Raw genomic sequence first — 19542 nt, forward strand, 5'->3', positions numbered from 1 at the left:
ACCGTTTCATTTTGACTCTAATCAAATATATTCTCAAAACATTATTGGGGGGAAATTGGAGGGGTAGACGAACCATGAGAGACAATGGACTCTGAAAAACAAACTGAGGATTCTAGAGGGGAGGGGGTGGGGGGATGGGTTAGCCTGGTGATGGGTATTAAAGAGGGCATGTTCTGCATGGAGCACTGGGTGTTATGCACAAACAATGAATCATGGAACACTGCATCTAAAACTAATGATGTAATGTATGGGGATTAACATAACAATAAAAAATTAAAAAAAAGAGAAAGAAATGTTACAAATACAACTGAAGCCTCTGTGTGCCCTTCCCCCATCATACCCCTTCCATCTCTCAGAAGTAAAGAAATACTAAAATGTAAAAAAAAAAAAAAACAAAACAAACATTATTTAATGTGTTTCTCAAAGTGTCTTCCTTCCACATATGTGGGACAATTCCTTATCCCAATCAGAAACATGAAACTATTCCTATTGTGGGAAATGATAAACAGCTAAATAGAAGCCAAAGGGGAAATAATCAAACCTTGAATTTCTATCCGAGTGCCCCATAGGTGTCTCCTACCATGTACGGAGCCAGTGAAGTTAGTAATAACATGTTCCAAACCCATGTTTGCTTCCTTGGATCTTCTTCAAGGCTCTGTTGCCAAGGAGCAATAGAGTGGATCGTGACCTTCTGTACGAGCAATTCTGACTTGAGGGAGTTTAAATTGATTTTCCACATCTTTAAATTCAGAGATCCAAAAGGGTCTCCTATAGCAACCTTCTGATAATGGTGCGGTGGTATTGCTAGCGTGGAAGAGGGAAGAAGGAACTTCTGGAGCAACCAAAATGATAATATTAAAGATGGAAAAGCACAAGAAAAGCAGCGCTTTAAAACCATGCAAGGGAACAGTCTAAAGTCTACTCTATATAAACGGATGACTGAGGGGGGGAAAAAAAACCTAAGTTCAATTTTTATCAGATATTTTTTAGATTTCACAAACTGCTTTGATAGTTCACACGCTACAAGACTCAAGGAAGGCACCTGGGTAGCTCAGTCAGTTGAGCATCTGCCTTTGGCTCAAGTCATGATCTCAGGGACCTGAGATGGAGTCCCGCGTGGGGCTCCCCGCTCAGCAGGGACCTGCTTGTCCCTCTCCCTCTGCCCGTCCCCCCTGCTCGTGCATGCACTCTCTCTCTCTCAAATAAATAAATAAATAAGATCTTTAAAAAACAAATAAAAGACTCAGGGAACTGTAATATTACTTGAAGGAGAACATACAGCAATTTACTGAATCTTCATCACTTCCGTCTAGACAGTCATCATCACCATCACATTTCCAGCGAGCTTGGATACAGTGTCTGTTTTTACAGCGGAATTCTCCAGCTTTGCATATGTGAGGCAATATTTCTCCAGGATTAACTACGGTTAAAAAAAAAAAAAAAAAGACATATGAACAATACTAGCTATATTCAGTTCATTAAAACGTCAGCTTTGTTTTAATAACAAAAATACTGATTCATTTCATTTTGAAGAAAATATGAAAATATCTTAACATTGCAGTGACAACCACCCCTGGAAAGGAGAAAAAAATTAAGTTTTTCTGACAATAATTATTCTACTAAGAATTTTGAAGATTTTAAACAACTGTCACCAAAATAATAATACCAACAATAATAACATAATACCACCTCATATTCATGATAAGTGTGTAGTTTTACTTTTTAAAGGGCTTTCATTCATAATCTCAATTATCATCATGACCCATTATAGAGTAGGCACGGCAAAAAATTTTACTACCTCCATTTTACAGACAAGTACACTCCAAATTAATCAAAGTGAAAAAATAAGGCAAGAACAGAGCCATGATGGTTATTTTAACTTTGCTGGTCTGCAAGTGGGAGAAAAATTCAGCTCTGGTTAGGTATTCATGGAAGTATTAAGTTAATAAAAAATGATCTCATTATACATCCAGATTCTATGCAGTGTTTTCTCTATATACCCCATATTCTCTAATCAAATGTTAGGAATTCAGTTGACTGGGATTTATTCACAAATTGAAAGTGCTATTATTATGATGATGATTTTTGCTTTCTTTGAGTGGATTTCATAGGAGTCTACAAAGAGACAGGAATATGGGGCAATGGTTAAAAGAAATTTGTGTTTCGTGGACTGAAAAATATGTTGAATTATCAAAAGCTGGTTTATTGCTAAGAGAAACAAAAGCCACTCTTTCTATTCCAGTCCTGATGGCTTTGACCTTCATTTGGATAACTCATTTGGATTGATGAACTGTCACAAAACCTATATACACGCCAATAATTAGGGATGTTGAGAAAATATATTAGGCATTTCTAGAACGCTTTGTGTTAGTGCTCCTTTAATACTTGTATTTCCCCTGCTCCAAAGAACGGAAGAGGGAATGTGACTCTTGAACCATAACTGTGGAGAATCTGCTTCAGAGAGTTATGCAGTGAGGCACAAGGCATGAGGGTTCCTGTGTCTGGAAAAGAAAAACTGCCCATTAAATCTAGACTCTTAAGGTTTTAAGGGTAAATGAAATATTCAATTTGAACAAAGGTAAGCCTGTGTCTCTTCTATCCCCTCTCAGACAAGCAGACACTGTATGTAGGGACTGATAGTAATTTTGTCTCCCTTTTTAACTCTAATCCTTTTCAATAACAAAATGCTAAAGCAGCAATTTCTCTAATTATATCATTTCTGTAAGGTCACTTGAAAGTAATAATAATAATAATAATAATAATAATAATAATAGTAAATTGTTATCTATATAGAACAAGTCCCAAATTGGAAATGACAACAACATAAAAACAAAAAGGGGAGATCACTGGGTCCCCTATTCAACCTGAGGATGTCTTTTTATAGCAGCAACTGGGAGCAGAATAGTAACCAAAGCAAAGTGGAAGTACATTGGGATATGTCTAGGTCTTTCTAGGATAGAGCTTTCCTCTCAAAATCTCTAGAATTGATCACTGATGACATGCAAACTTTCCTTACTTTGAGTCTCAAGTGTGCTCAATTGGACCCTAAGATTTTTGAGGGTGGTATAATTTCTTCCTTGAATCCATGTAAGCCCAGCTTAAAACTAGGCATTTAATGAAGAGTATTTTGATTAATTTCTTTCTATAATGATTACGCCTAATGGTAAACAATCTCTCAGTTAAAAAAAAAAAAAATCCAGTCAGACAAGAAACCTGATTTGAGATGTAATCTGCTTCCTCCGAACTTAAGTTCAGCTTTAAGATTTTCTTTAGTCTCTCTATAGTTGACTTCAAAGAAATGCTACATAAATTCAGTTATTTTATAGCCTGGGGATTGAAAAACTCAAGAAACCATCTTTTTTTTTTTCCTTCTGATAACAGTCCCACCAATTTAAAAAGCTTGGCTTTCACATGGTCATTTGATCAAATAAACCCAACTGACAGTTTTAAGAAATGATCAAGGATATCCATATACAAGAGTGGAATTATAGCTGCTTTTGAACAATTACATCTATATTAAAGAAGAGCAAGATGTCTACGGAAAGAAAAACTACCCCCCCACAAAATTAATATTTTAAACTAAATATTCTTTAACGTAACCAATTTGGAGATAAGCTCTTTAAGTCTGCTTAGAGTCTAAATGTTTTTCAAGTGACATTTAGATCATTATGGAAAGAATGCAAATAGGCAAAATTTCCAAACTTGTTTTAAACATAGTTTCAAATATGTGTGGATTGTTGGTTATTTTTATTTTTTTATTTAACAAAATTTTCTTTTCTTTTTTTTTATTATTATGTTATGTTAATCACCATACATTACATCATTAGTTTTTGATGTAGTGTTCCACATTTCATTGTTTGCGTATAACACCCAGTGCTCCATGCAGAACGTGCCCTCTTTAATATCATCACCAGGCTAGCCCATCCCTCCACTCCCCTCCCCTCTGGAGCCCTCAGTTTGTTTCTCAGAGTCCATAGTCTTTCATGGTTCATCTCCCCCTCCGATTTGTTGGTTTTTTTTAAATGATATTTGTTAATAAACAGGTGGCAATTTTCAAAAATACATGATGACAATGTCCAAAGTTTCATTTTCATTTTTCATGACAGGACAATTGTTTGAAAACCAATAGAGCCAACTTCTTGAGATAATTTCACTCTTTATATTTATTGCTGATATTGGTCTATATCAATCTCATTAGTATAATACCATTATAATTTGTAACAGCAGTTAGACATTGGTTATAACTGTAAGAGCAGATATAATGAAACATATATGAATATCTTTGACATTTTAAAATGTGTCTGCAAGTCTTCTAGGCCCCTATAATTTGTTGGGCAAGAGGCATTTCTCCATGGCATTTCCATGTGTCTTGTGTCAGCTTTTATTCTGGACATTTTTTCAAGGATGCTTATATAGCTAACAGCCTTGGAAGACAGATAACGCCATCTTCTAGAGCAGAGATTAGGTTTTTTTCTTGGCCAAAATAGCAAAGATAATGTCTCCCTTCGGGGCAAATGTTGGGCTAATTTTCTGGCAGACTCAAGCTTGGGTTCTTTAGTGTGAATACAAATTCACTGTGGGTGCAGCATTCACCTAGACCTGCTTATGCACTGCCCCCATATGATTTGGGGCTGGGTGGGGTGAAGAGAACGGATATGAACATGAAACTCATGCTGCCTGCTGTGACATGAGTAATAAAATCTTCTGTGTCTGATCCAGGAAATGTGTGTCTTCTGTCAGAATCTATGAATCTTTGACAAGTTAACATGTTAGCTTGCCTAGGGTAGAATCTCAGACCCTTCAGAATTTTTGACATAATAGTAAATATTAAAAAAAAAAAAAAAGATACTGGGTTCTGATTTCCAAAGTCTTTCAAGGCGTATGACATCATTGGTTTTTTCTAGTCCTAACCCAAGCCTTCCAGATGTAACCTGTAGTATGTCACACAGAAACCATGCTATCATAACACTATTAGGTATGTGCAAGATCTGTAATGAGACAAGACAGGTGATTTTTGAGCTAGCAATGTCCATTATCAAGAAAATGTTTAATATGATAAGTGATAATCTGGATAAGATGGTAGCTTTGACATTCAAAAAGCACGGTCTTTTTCCAAGCATTGACCTAACTCTGTGAAATTGGGCAGCAACATCATTTACCGTCACACCCCAGCTTATGGCCAGCCAATCTACCTACTTTTGTGAGAATCAATGAGATGATGAAGCCAATATATTCGGTATCACATAAGAGAGCTAATAGCACCTAGAAAAAATAAGAATAGTATTCTGTATACCTTGCACAAACCTCTATAAAGGAATCATTTTATAAATAATTTTTATACATCTAATGTTTCCACTTGGAATTCTTGAATGTAGGAAGGACAACATCACATACAGAACAGAATAATACCTAGAATAGAACCAGTCATAGAGTAGACATTAAAAAAATACTTGCTGCCTGGGGCGCCTGGGTGGCTCAGTTGGTTAAGCGACTGCCTTCGGCTCAGGTCATGATCCTGGAGTCCTGGGATCGAGTCCCGCATCGGGCTCCCTGCTCCGCGGGGAGTTTGCTTCTCCCTCTGACCCTGCCCCCTCTCATGCTCTCTCTCTATCTCATTCTCTCTCTCAAATAAATAAATAAATAAATCTTAAAAAAAAATAAAATAAAAAAATAATAAAAAAATACTTGCTGCCTAACTTACTGGAATTAGTAGAGACATAATTGTACAATTACAGCCATTTATTATAGTGAGAAATTCTTTCTCTGGAGACTATATAAATACTTCAGGAAAACAATATCACTTCAAGTGGCTCAAAAGCTAATAGTCTTCTACCAGCACCAAAGATTACAGGTGAAGTTAGTTTAATTGAAGGGGAAAAGATCCATATATAGATAAACAGAAAGAGTAATAAAGTACCGCCCAACGCCAAAAAAAGTGAACATATAGGAAAAACTCCATGTATGTGACTTTGTTCCAATGTTTAATGTGACTGAACCTATACAGCACTTGGGTGTTGAGCAGACACATAGATTGCTTTCAATATATTAACAAGTGCTAGAATTGCAAGTTTTGCTTTAGAGTTGTGCTTTGCACCGTGAATTTGAAAACTGATGCAAAACCCATAATTCTACCACCAGGGCCACTTCTAGTAAAAATATTACAACATGATCTCACCAGTAAGAAAGCTGACAAAGTAATAAATAATCCTTTAATTTAATCAGGATCAAAAATGAAATGACATGAATCATAGCATTCCCGGCAAGGAACTGTCAGGTCACAAACATCCTATGATACCTGCTGTTAGAACATTGAAATTAGAAGGTCTCCACATGACTCTTCCATGCACTGCAAAAGGAAATATGCATTCTAGAATTACTTTTCAGTAAAAACTGGGGATTGCTGGAGTTCATGTCCAGATCATAATGAAGTAAGGGGAAAAACCCTACTAATAAACTGGTTTATTTTATTTTAGTTTGGAATCAGCTGAGATTTGGATCTAAGCTCAGCAACTGAACTAAATACATATGTTCTTCACCTTGGTTTAATAAGCTGTGGTGCCCATGAACAAGTATCTGTGTTTGTCACTTTGCTTTTCTCCTTTTCAATCCCAGTGTGGTAATGTATCTAAAGTAATCATTGTCTCTTCTGTCAACTGATGTTTTTGCTGTTGACCATATCAAAATTATGATTACTTAGTCATAAAAGCATGAGTCCTAGTACAACAAATAAAATGAAGTTTTCCTATGGTCCCTATACATGTTACATTAGGATATGTTTATTTAGCAGATTTTGTATTTGGGGAGAATTTCTAACTATCCCTTTATTTGAGCAGGAAGACAAAAGGACCTAAAAGAAAACTTAAAGTTGCAGTGTTTTTGATGCCTTTATATAAGCTTGCCTATTTAGGAAGGCAATGTGAAAAATGCTGCTATGGGTTTTGAATTCTCACCTTTAGATCATAGCGGGATGACCTTCATTAGATAGAGTGGTCTTCTGAGCAGCCAACCTAAGTGGTACATAATCTTCTGTGGGTTCCTATGCACAGAAGGCCATAAATATTCATCTGGATGGAGCTTTTAAACTTTTAATGCCTTAAACTTTTTACTACACATTAGATTGCATATATCCTAGAACATAAGGCTTGTCACAGCTGAACAGATAAATGGCTTAGCCATAGTGGAGCACTGTTTTTCACAGAGGAATATATCTAGTGTTCCAGAAGGTAAAGAAGGTCACAGAGTACCACTGACATATAACTGTGCAATGCTACCCTTGGATGATCAATTATTTAAGTTGCTCTCTTGGGAGTAAGGCACATTGGAAAATTCTGTCTATTCTTTCAGGCCACTAAAGAGGAATTTAAAGAATTACTGACTTATTATTCTATACAAAATTATCTTGCTATTAAAAAAAAATAATGACTATCTTTTTTTTTAGGAGCTTAACTTACTTTCTTGGGGTTATCCATGTTCTCATTTATTAGTTTTGTATATTGTATTTTTCCCCACAAAGGCATCAAAGTAAATTAAAAAACTCATTTGATAATTGATCAACTGGCTTTACATAGCTTCTCCAGTGCGGTCAGTTCCAAGTTACTATGCTACACTAGGTCTCATTTCTCATTGAGGATTTGCCCATGCCACACAAGATCCACAAGGACAAAGAGTCCAGCCTACTCTCATTCTTGATTCCTTCCAGGCATAGCATTAGAATCCATCCTTAATCAATCACGTAGCATGCCAATATTTTTCTGCTGGGTGAATGCTTCTTCTGACACAGCTTGATGCTGCAAATTCATTGAGACACAACCTTTCGTGTTTACTTCTGGTCTGACCAACTGTCATTGGGTTTTTGTTCATTTGATGTCAATTCAACGAGGATGACTGGAACCAGGACAATCATATCTCAGTGGTTGCAATATGTATTTTTGTTTTGCTTGTTAACTCAGATTACCGAGTTAATCCAGTTGAAATCAGTTCAGAAAACTGTAATGTAGCCTGAACTAAATTAGAAGCTGAGAGGAATCAGCATTAATGAGAAGTTAGTGGCATGCTCATATTTGTTTTATACCATATTCTGCAACCATGAACTCTATTTGTAGTCCTTTTGCACTTGAATTTCCTCATCTGAAAACTAAGGCTAACATATTCTTTTAAAAAAATATTTAAATTCAACTTAGTTAACATATAGTATATTATTAGTTTCAGGGGTAGAATTTAGTGATTCATCAGTCGCATATAACACGCAATGCTCATATGTCAAGTGCCCTCCTTAATGCCCATCACCCAATTACCCCATCGGCCACCCACCTCCCCTCCAGCAACCCTCAGTTTGTTTCCTATAGTTAAGAGTCTCTTAGGGTTTGCCTCTGTCTCTGTTTTTATCTTATTTTATTTTTCTTTCCCTCCCCCTATGTTGTTCTGTTTTGCTTCTTAAATTCCACATATGAGGGCGCCTGGGTGGCTCAGTTGGTTGAGCGACTGCCTTCGGCTCAGGTCATGATCCCAGGGTCCTGGGATCGAGTCCCACATCGGGCTCCCGGCTCAGCAGGAAGCCTGCTTCTCCCTCTCTCACTCCCCCTGCTTGTGTTTCTGCTCTCGCTGTCTCTGTCTCTGTCAAATAAATAAATAAAATCTTTAAAAAAAAAAAATTCCACATATGAGTGAAATTATATGGTATTTGTCTTTCTCTGACCTGTTTTGCTCTGATTAATGCCCTCTAGTTCCATCCATGTCATTGCAAATGGCAAGGTTTCATTCTTTTTGAATATATACATATTCAATATATATATATACATCTTCTTAATCCATTCATCTGTTGATGGACATCTGGGCTCTTTCTATATTTTGGTTATTGTGGACACTATTACTATAAACATTGGGGTGCATGTGCTCCTTCAAATCACTATTTTTGTATCCTTTGGATAAATACTAGAAGCGCAATTGCTGGGTTGTAGGGTAGTTCTATTTTTAACTTTTTTGAGGAATCTCAATACTGTTTTCCAGAGTGGCTTTACCAGCTTGCATTCTCATTAACAATATAAGAGGGTTCCCCTTTTTCTGCACCCTCACCAACATCTGTTGTTTCCTGAGTTGTTCATTTTAGTCATTCTGACTGGTATGAGGTGGTATCTCATTGTGGTTTTGATTTGTATTTCCCTGATGACAAGTGATGTTGAGCATTTTTTCATGTGTCTGAAGGCTAACATCCTTAAAAAACTTTTGCCATTAAAGGAATAGGAACTGGAATAATTTAGATAAACACACTATGAATTGTTTGTAAGAAATGAGTTATTATCTGCTTACTCATGATTTTTCCCATTACATTTGAAAGAAACCTGGCAAGTTGCATGCCCTATTAAAGATATAGTAGAGTTTCAAACAGACAAATGCAACAACAAATTCCCAAATAAGAACACAGATGGTTTTGTTGATTTAACATTGTTTAGTGTAACAAGTATACATAAAATAATCTTCTTTCCTATCTCTTTTTATTGCACTGGAGTTACATCATCAATGAATTGTAGATATTAGAAAGACACCAATAGTCACAGAAAAATTTTTTTCACCAGATGCATAATCATATGTGTCCAGTCATGATAACAAATTTCCTATCGTAACTGTATGACCAACATTGTGTATAGTATTTCCTTAAAAGCCAAAAGTCACCCAATTTTTGTTTACACAAAGATATCCAATGGTCAGTATCTTTTCTATATCAGTATCGATATAGATTTGTCAACTCATAAGGAATCCATAAATTTTTAATGGGGCATAGAATGAAGGAAATAGGAAAGATAATTTGGATGTCAATGATCCAGATAATTATGATTCACACAATTAAAATTAAAGAACTAATTAGAACATTTCAAGCTTAAAAAACCATCTAGATATATCTGATGTATACACTCTCCCTCCAACTTCCCACTATGAAAACTAAGATGAAGGATAAAAACTCACAAGATCCTTGAAAACTCAGCCTCTTGATCATTCAACTGACACTATCTTAAGGGAATTTTGACTTTTTTGCAAGACCAATAGAACAAGATTTAAATATTCAGCCAGAAGCTTCTCTAACTTATACCATTAAAAATTGAATAAGCTTATTTATCTTTAGGTAAAAAGAGAGACCCTTTGCTCCTGCAGCATTCACTCTAAGGTCTGCGTCTATCAAAAAAGGAGATACTTGCGCTGGTACCTTCCATCCTTGAGAGGCAATCTGGGGGTAGAGCAAAGGCAGGATAACACTGGGTGGGGGTCCATAAAGGTTACTGTGTGTGTGTTTGTGTGTGTCTGTGTGTGTGTGCACATGCATACACACACATTTCATCTGTTCAAAATGTCAGAATTATTCATCTGGGATAGCAAAAAATTTCGTTTTATACCAGAAAAATAACTTTAGATGAATCTGTGGTAGATACTAAAAATTGAACTAGGAAATGTACATATAAACTATACCTTTTCTCTCTCTCAATAACCAAGATAAGATTTAGCTTAGCAGACAACCAGAAAGACTTTATGTTGTTCAAAGTAATGCTTTGTATCTGAAAAACTATAGATCTTGATAGATCTCTTCCCTTCTGATGATAAATAACCAACCAAGATATGAATTAAAAAATACTACTACAGAACAAGGGAAGGAAACCACCTGATGACTCAAAGAAAGTATACTTCAGATAATTATGATCTACGGGAATTGTCTTAATAGACAATTTAAAAACCCTACTAACAATGAAAAAAAAAATTGCCCAGAGAAGTAAAATTCGTATTTCTACTCTCAAGTATACTACCCCAGAATAAATTAAATAGTATTTCCAGAATTTTGAAGAAAATTTTTGTTTAGCCAAGAATTAATCTCCAGAATTGTCAGTCACATATAAATGCAAAGGAAACCTGTTTAGAAAACACAGGAACTCCACAGTTATACAGTCTTTGTGCTCTTCTTGAAGAAGCAACTTCAAGAAATTACTTTATCTATCCTAAACAACAGTGAAAATAAATAATTAAACAATGAGGAACTAAAGTTTGAATACTAAGCAATATAACCAGTGAAACACTGAGTCATGTCTAAAAGAAAATATTATAAAATTGATCAACAAACTAGCTATGCATGTCAAAACATTTTATAAAAAGATTTATTGATTGATGATTCAACATAATATTCCTTGGGCGCCTGGGTGGTTCAGTCGTTAAGCGTCTGCCTTCAGCTCAGGTCATGGTCCCAGGGTCCTGGGATCGAGGCCCGCATTGGGCTCCCTGCTCAGCAGGAAGCCTGCTTCTCCCTCTCCCACTCCCCCTGCTTGTGTTCCCTCTCTCGCTGCGTCTCTCTCTGTCAAATAAATAAATAAAATCTTTAAAAAAACAAAACAAAACAAAACAAAAAAACAAAATAATACTCCTTGTCAGAAATCCTAAATTATAAGGAATGAAATTGAGGAAGATAAAGAGAATAGAAGCCAAAGTCCTCATCTCAAATAGTTAAAATTCAAAATAATAATAGAATTTAAAACTGGAGGTATTATTCCAAATGCTTAAAAAAGAAAATGTAACAAATTGACCATGGACTATATGGTAAAATACAGAAGGGATCATAAACAGTAAAGAAACACACACATATCTATAACAATCCATCAGAAATAACACCAAACATCAAGTAGAAAATGAAGATAAATGATTTAAAAATCATGTTTACGAAGAATATGTAGTCACATGATAAGATGCTTATGCTCCTATTTAAAATAAAGCACAAAGTAAATGATACTGTGGTATGATCCAAAATGTGTAAAACTGCAACATAACTAAGAATTCCGTCTCCAAAATAAAATAATTTGGGAATTAAATCCCTATGTACTAATTATGTGAATTATGAAAGTTATTAACCCTCAAGTCTACATCCTGAATATTAAAGTGAAGTAATAATAGTATCTTCCTTATATGATTATTTTAAGGGCTAATGAGAACCATGAAAATTTATCATAAAGTCCCACATCCTACATAAGAATACAATAAATTTTACATATGATTATTATTAGTAGTAGTAAAATATAATAACCTCCAGGGATATATAATTATAAAGAAAAACATGAAAATGTCTTAGTTGTTTATTGCTGAATAGTGGCATAAAGGGTGGATTTTTCACTTAAATTTTTCTTTATATTTCTCAAATGTTACTTTGTATTAAATCATTAGTAAAAATCCCTTATTCACATTGTTTCTTCTTCAGAAGAAATAAAACATTTCAGATAAGTTGAAATCTTATTATACTTATTTCTCCTTCTGCCTTCCCTGAAACAATCATTATAATTGATGAAAAATGCATTTATTTATGTATTATTTAATAATTTGTGATGGTTAATATTATGTGTCAACTTGAGTAGGCCTCAGAGTGCCCAGATGTTTGGTCAAATATCATTCAGGGTGTGTCTGTGAGAGTGTTTTAGATGAGATTAACATTGGGATCTGTAGACTAAATTAAGCAGGTGAGTGGCCCTCATCCAATCAATTGAAGGCCTGAATTGAACAAAAAAGCCTACCTTCCTGTACATAAGAGAATTCTCCCTGCCTGACTGCCTCGAACTGAGGCATTGTTTTTTTTCCTGCCTTCAGACTCCCACTGAAACACTGGCTCTTCTTGGGTCTTCAGCCTACCAGTATTCAGACTGGAACTACACCAATGGTACTCCCCAGTTTCCAACTTGCTGACTACAGATATTGGTAATTGTCAGCTTCCATAACTGCATAAGCCAAGTCCTCATAACAAATCTCTTTCTATATATTTACATTAGTTCTGTTTCTCTGAAGAATCATGAATAACATGCAATTCAAGATCAAAGCATCCCAGAAACATTTCTATAGTACTCAATACATACATAGCATGGGTCCTATTGCTATGGATAAGGGACTTGATGTATATAAAGAGAATAAACTTCAAAAGGGTCACATTGGAATAACAAGATGCAGTAAATTGAGGAAGGTCAGTAAAAGTTAATAAAGTGCCTTTAATCCAGGTCAATCAATCCAATTAATTCAGTATTTTGATAAAGTCTAGAATTTCCCTAAATCTCTTTATTGCCTCTCTTTTCTCTTCACCAACAAAGATAGATAACTGAGCTTGTCCTAATGGTGAAGGTCTTTAACAATTTTATGAAATATTTTCTTCTGTGGCATATATATACATTTTTATTACTAAACTATTTATATATATATATATAATATATAAAAATAAGATATATAAATAAGATATATAAATATAAACTATATATATAAGCTTATATATAATATATATAAATATATATAAACTACTTTATACATATATATATTTTTTTTATTAGTGAACTATTACGCAACAGTCACAAATGCTCTGGAAAACTTCATCATTATGCAATGTTTTTTATATAGGTTAATTCAGTTAATTATTTGTAACCTAAAGAGGATTATACCTAAGTGATTATCTGAATTTCTCTTTCCAAGTTTGATTTTAATTCCTTTGGTTTCATCTGCTTTTCTTCTTCAAAAAGACATGTATAATCAATGAATGTAACAAACAAACAAAACTTACATGTGCAAGTTGTCCCGTTTTCATCTAAAAGTTGATTATCAGCACAAGCACATACTCGGCCTCCTGGAATGGCCAAGCACAGGGTACTACAGCCCCCGTTATTTACTCGGCACATATTGTCACCTGCAAGAGTAGGAAAGCGAATATGTCAGAGAACTCTGATTCTATCCAAAGTTAGCAAGTTCAGGTTCATATTCTTTCTAGGAGACATAGGTAGGCATAAAAATGTATGCATATATATGCATATGTATATTACATATTCATTAATGTAGTCAGGATACCTACTGAACCCTAAATAAAATTCGGAAACATTTAAAAATATACGATGCGCTGGGAAATAGAAGGAATTTGCACGTTAGTCAGAAGAAATAGAGGTATGTGGGCAAATAAGCACCAGAAGAGAGGAAGGTTACAGGACATGATGATGTCTGTCTAGGATAGCAGAATCAGATCAGAAGAAACAACGTGAAGTATATAATCATTTCCTTCCATTATTCTGAGAAGTAAACTAAATTTGCTATGTATATGAAAAATAAAAATACACTTGAAAGCTAAGGAAGCTAATAATTCAAGTTTTAGTATCAATTTCCAAAGTCAGAGGATAATGAAGCTTAGTTCAAGTTTTTCCCAATAAGGACTGTAGAGACTTTTTAAGTAGTTTCCAGATATAACCATGTTTATTCCATAATTATACAATAAAAATGTAATACTTCATAGGATACTAGGTGTTCTGAATATGCTATGCATATTATGTACAGGATTAAATTGTATATCATTATTTTAGTAACATTCAGGTTCTTGAATATTGATTTAATCAAAATATTTTGGGGGGAGGGGCAAGATGGCAGAGGAGTGGAGACCTAAATTTTGTCTGGTTTCAGGAATTCAGCTGGATAGGGATCAAACCATTCTGAACACCTACAAACTCAACAGGAGATCAAAGAAAAGAATAGGAACAACTCTCTGAACAGAAAAGCAACCACTTTCTGGAAGGTAGGACGTGCGGAGAAGTGAATCCGAAGTGATATTCAGGAAGATAGATGGCGGGGGGAGGGGGCTCTCTCAGCCGCTACTGGCAAGTAACAGAGCAATAGAGTGCAAAATCAGAACTTTTAGAAGTCTGCTCTGCTGAGGGACGTCACTCCAGTGGCTAAGCGGGGGGTAGAACCCTCGCTGGGACAGTGTGGTCTCAGGATCCTCGGGGTCACTGAAAGACCGGGGTGCCTAAGTGTGGCAGAGCTCCCAGGTATTGGAGCGGGGAAGCCAGCTGCAGAGATGGAGCCGAGGCGCGGGCTCTCAGCTCAGGGCAGCCATAAACTGTGATCCGTGGCACAGTCGGGCCACTGCTCTTCCAGCAGGGACCCAACAAGCGGCAGATCCAGGGAGACTCCCCTCCCTCCCCCGGGAGGAGCGCGTGGGAGCGCACCGCAGGGATCTGCTGGGTTTGGAGACTTCACACGGGATCATGTGCCAGAGATAGAAATGCTCGGTCACAGGCTGGGTGAGCACGGAGTGTGGGTGGAGACCAGGAGATGGGAGAGATTGACTGCTTTTCTCTGGGGGCGCACTGAGAAGCGAGACCCCGAGTTCTCGGCTTCTCCGGGGCGGAGATTGGGAGGCCGCCATTTTCACTCTCGGCCTCCAAAGCCCTACGGAAAGCTTGCAGGGAACAAAAGGTCCCGAGAACAAACCCGAACAGATTACTTAGCCCGGACCCCACAAGGGTGGGGCAATTCCGCCTCCGGCAAAGACATTTGGGAACCAAGGCAACAAGCCCCTCCCCCAGAAGATCAGCAAGAACAGCCAGCCAAGACCAAGTCTACTGATCAATGAGAACGGCAAAACTCCAGCGCTAGGGGAATACAGCACATAGAATTCACGGCTTTTTCCCCCCTGATTCTTTAGTTTTTCAAAGTTAATTTTTTTTATTTTTTTCTTTTTCTTTTTTTTTTGAATTTTTCTTTATCCCTTTTACAACCAACATCTTATCAATCCCTTGTTTAAAAACCTCTCTTATTTTTCACTTTTAGAGTCATATTCTATCCCTTCATAGTAGTTAACCTTATTTTTGGTATCTATATAAGTTGTTCTCTCTTTAAAATTTTGGGATACAGTTTCTTCTAACAGACCAAAATATACCCTAAATCTCTAGTGTATGGCTTTGTTCTAGTCTCCTGCCTGATCACATTCTCTCCTTTTTTTTTTTTTTTTTGGTTTATTTTTAAATTCTCTTCTTTCTTTTTTCAACCAACTTCTCAATTTCTTTCATGAAATCTTTTAAAATTTTCATCTTTACAGTCATATTCCATCCCTTCATCGTATTTACCCTTATTTTTGTACATATGTAAGTTTTTCTTTCTTTAAAATTTTGAGTGGCAGTTTCTTCTAACAGACCAAAATACGCCCAAAATCTAGTGTGTGGCACTGATCTATTCACCAGCCTGATCATATTTGATCATATTCTTTTTTTTTTCTTTTTTCTTTCTTTCCCTTTCTTTTCCCCCTGGTTTTGGGTCTCCTCTGATTTGTTTAGTGTATATTTTTCTGGGGTCATTGTTACCTGGATAACATTTTGTTCTCTCATTCATCTATTCTCCTCTGGACAAAATGACAAGATGGGAAAATTCACCTCAAAAAAAAAAAAAAAAAGAACAAGAGGCAGTACCAACTGCCAGGGACCTAATCAAGAAGGACATTAGTAAGATGTCAGAACTAGAGTTCAGAATGCTGATTATAAAGATACTAGCTGGGCTTGAAAAAAGCATGGAAGATACTAGAGAATCCTTTTCTGGAGAAATAAAAGAACTAAAATCTAACCAAGTCGAAATAAAAAAGGCTATTAATGAGGTACAATCAAAAATGGAGGCTCTAACTGCTAGGATAAATGAGACAAAAGAGAGAATTAGTGATATAGAAGACCAGATGATGGAGAATAAAGAAGCTGGGAAAAATGAGATAAACAACTACTGGATCATGAGGGCAGAATTTGAGAAGTAAGTGATACCATAAGATGAAACAATATTAGAATAATTGAGATCCCAGAAAAAGAAGAAAGACGGAGAGGAGCAGAAGGTATATTGGAGCAAATTATAGCAGAGAACTTTCCTAATTTGGGGAAGGAAACAGGCATCAAAATCCAGGAGGCACAGAGATACCCCCAAAATCAATAAAAATGGGTCAACACCCTGACATCTAATAGTAAAACTTACAAGTTTCAGAGATAAAGAGAAAATCCTGAAAGCAGCTCAGGACAAGAGGTCAGTAACCTACAATGGTAGAAACATTAGATTGGCAGCAAACCTATCAACAGAGACCTGGCAGGACAGGAAGGACTGGCAGGATATATTCAGAGCACTGAACCAGAAAAATATGCAGCCAAGAATACTATATCCAGCTAGGCTGTCATTGAAAATAGAAGGAGAGATAAAAAGCTTCCATCACAAACAAAAACTAAAAGAATTTGAAAACACCAAACCAGCCCTACAGGAAATCTTGAAAGGGGTCCTCTAAGCAAAGAGAGAGCCTAAAAGCAACATAGACCAGAAAGGAACACAGACAATATACAGTAACAGTCACCTTACAGGCAATACAATGGCACTAAATTCATCTTTCAATAGTTACCCTGAATGTGAATGGGCTAAATGCACCACAGGCTATCAGATTGGATTAAAGAAACAGGCTATCAGATTGGATTAAAAAAAATACAAGACCCATCGATATGCTGTCTGCCAGAGACTCATTCTAGACCCAAAGATGCCTCCAGATTGAAAGTGAGGGGGTGGAAAGCCATTTACCATGCTAATGGATGTCAAAAGAAAGCTGGGGTGGCAATCCTTAGATCAGACAAATTAGATTTTAAACCAAAGACTATAATAAGAGATGAGGAAGGACACTATATCATACTTAAAAGGTCTAGTCAATAGGAAGATATAACAATTGTAAATATCTATGCCCCTAACATGGGAGCAGCCAATTACATAAGCCAATTAATAACAAAAGCAAAGAAACACATCGACAACAATGCAATAATAGTGGGGGGCTTTAACACCCCCCTCACTGAAATGGACAGATCATCTAAGCAAAAGATCAACAAGGAAATAAAGCCTTTAAATGACACACTGGATCAAAAGGACTTCACAGATATATTCAGAATATTCTATCCCAAAGCAACGATATACACATTCTTCTCTAGTGTCCATGGAACATTCCCCACAGTAGATCACATCCTAAGTCACAAATCAGGTCTTAACCAGTAACAAAAGATTGGGATCATTCCCTGCAAATTATTGGACCACAGGGCTTTGAAACTACAACTCAATCACAAGAGGAAAGTCAGAAAGAACTCAAATGGAGGCTAAAGAGCATCCTACTAAAAAATGAGTGGGTCAACCAGGAAATTAAAGAAGAATTTAAAAAATTCATGGAAATAAATGAAAATGAAAACACAATTGTTCAAAATCTTTGGGATGCAGCAAAAGCAGTCCTAAAAGGAAAGTATATAGCAATACAAGCCTTTCTCAAGCAACAAAAAAGGTCTCAAATATACAACCTAACCCTACACCTAAAGGAGCTGGAGAAAGAACAGCAAATAAAGCCTAAACCCAGCAGAAGAGAAATAATAAAGATCAGAGCAGAAATCAATGAAATAGAAACCAAAAGAACAGTAGAACAGATCAACAAAACTAGGAGCTGGTTCTTTGTAAGAATTAATAAGATTGATAAACCCCTGGCCAAATATATCAAAAAGAAAAGAGAAATGACCCAAATAAATAAAATCATGAATGAAAGAGAGATCACAACCAACACCAAAGAAATACAAACAATTATAAGAACATATTATGAGCAACTCTATGCCAGCAAATTAGATAATCTGGAAGAAATGGATGCATTCCTAGAGATGTGTCAACTGCCAAAACTGAACCAGGAAGAAATAAAACTCTTGAACAGACCCATAACCACTAAGGAAATTGATAGAGTAAGCAAAAATCTCCCAACAAACAAGAGCCCAGGGCCAGATGGCCTCCCAGGGCAATTCTACCAAACATTTAAAGAAGAATTAATACCTACTCTTCTGAAACTGTTCCAAAAAATAGAAATGAAGGAAAACTTCCAAACTCATTTTATGAGGCCACCATTACCTTGATCCCAAAACCAGACAAAGACCCCATCAAAAAAGAGAATTATAGACAAATATCCCTGATGAACATGGATACAAAAATTCTCACCAAAATACTAGTCAATAGGATCCAATAGTACATTAAAAGGATTATTCACCATGATCAAGTGGGATTTATCCCTGGGCTGCAAGGTTGGTTCAACATCTGCAAATCAATCAACGTGATGCAATACATTAATAAAAGAAAGAGCAAGAATCATATGATCCTCTCAATAGATGCAGAAAAAGCATTTGACAAAGTACAGCATCGTTTCTTGATTAAAACTCTTCAGAGTGTAGGGATAGAGGGTACATACCTCAATATCATAAAAGCTATCTATGAAAAACCCACAGCGAATATCATTCTCAATGGGGAAAAACTGAGAGCTTTCCCCTAAGGTCAGGAACATGGCAGGGATGTCCACTATCACCACTGCTATTCAGCATAGTATTAGAAGTCCTAGCCACAGCAATCAGACAACAAAAAGAAATAAAAGGCATCCGAATCAGCAAAGAAGTCAAACTCTCACTCTTTGAGATGATATGATACGTTATGTGGAAAACCCAAAAGACTCCACCCCAAAACTGCTAGAACTCATACTCGAATTCAGTAAAGTGGAAGGATAGAAAATCAATGCACAGAAATCAGTGGCATTTCTATACAACAACAACAAGACAGAAGAGAAATTAAGAAGTTGATCCCTTTTACAATTGCACCCAAAACCATAAGATACCTAGGGATAAATCTAAGCAAAGAGGCAAAGAATCTGTACTCAGAAAACTATAGAATACTCATTAAAGAAATTGAGGAAGACACAAAGAAATGGAA

At 36.1% G+C, this 19542-nt stretch overlaps 1 protein-coding gene across 1 annotated transcript in view; it reads right to left on the reverse strand.

Annotated features, from left to right (window-relative positions):
* The window catches only part of LRP1B (LDL receptor related protein 1B), a 1839752-nt gene that overhangs the window by 697307 nt on the left and 1122903 nt on the right, over positions 1-19542 (reverse strand). Inside the window, exons 15-16 of the mRNA XM_045868938.3 lie at positions 13559-13681; positions 1280-1420 (exon numbers count right to left, since the gene is read on the reverse strand). Of these exons, the coding sequence (XP_045724894.2) occupies positions 1280-1420; positions 13559-13681 (264 nt within the window). The remainder of the gene's footprint in view (positions 1-1279; positions 1421-13558; positions 13682-19542) is intronic.

The sequence above is a fragment of the Mirounga angustirostris genome, unplaced genomic scaffold (assembly GCF_029215605.1).
Source record: "Mirounga angustirostris isolate CCGP_5_RB_7025 unplaced genomic scaffold, mMirAng1.0.hap1 SCAF_3, whole genome shotgun sequence".
NCBI classification, from domain to species: Eukaryota; Metazoa; Chordata; class Mammalia; order Carnivora; family Phocidae; genus Mirounga; species Mirounga angustirostris.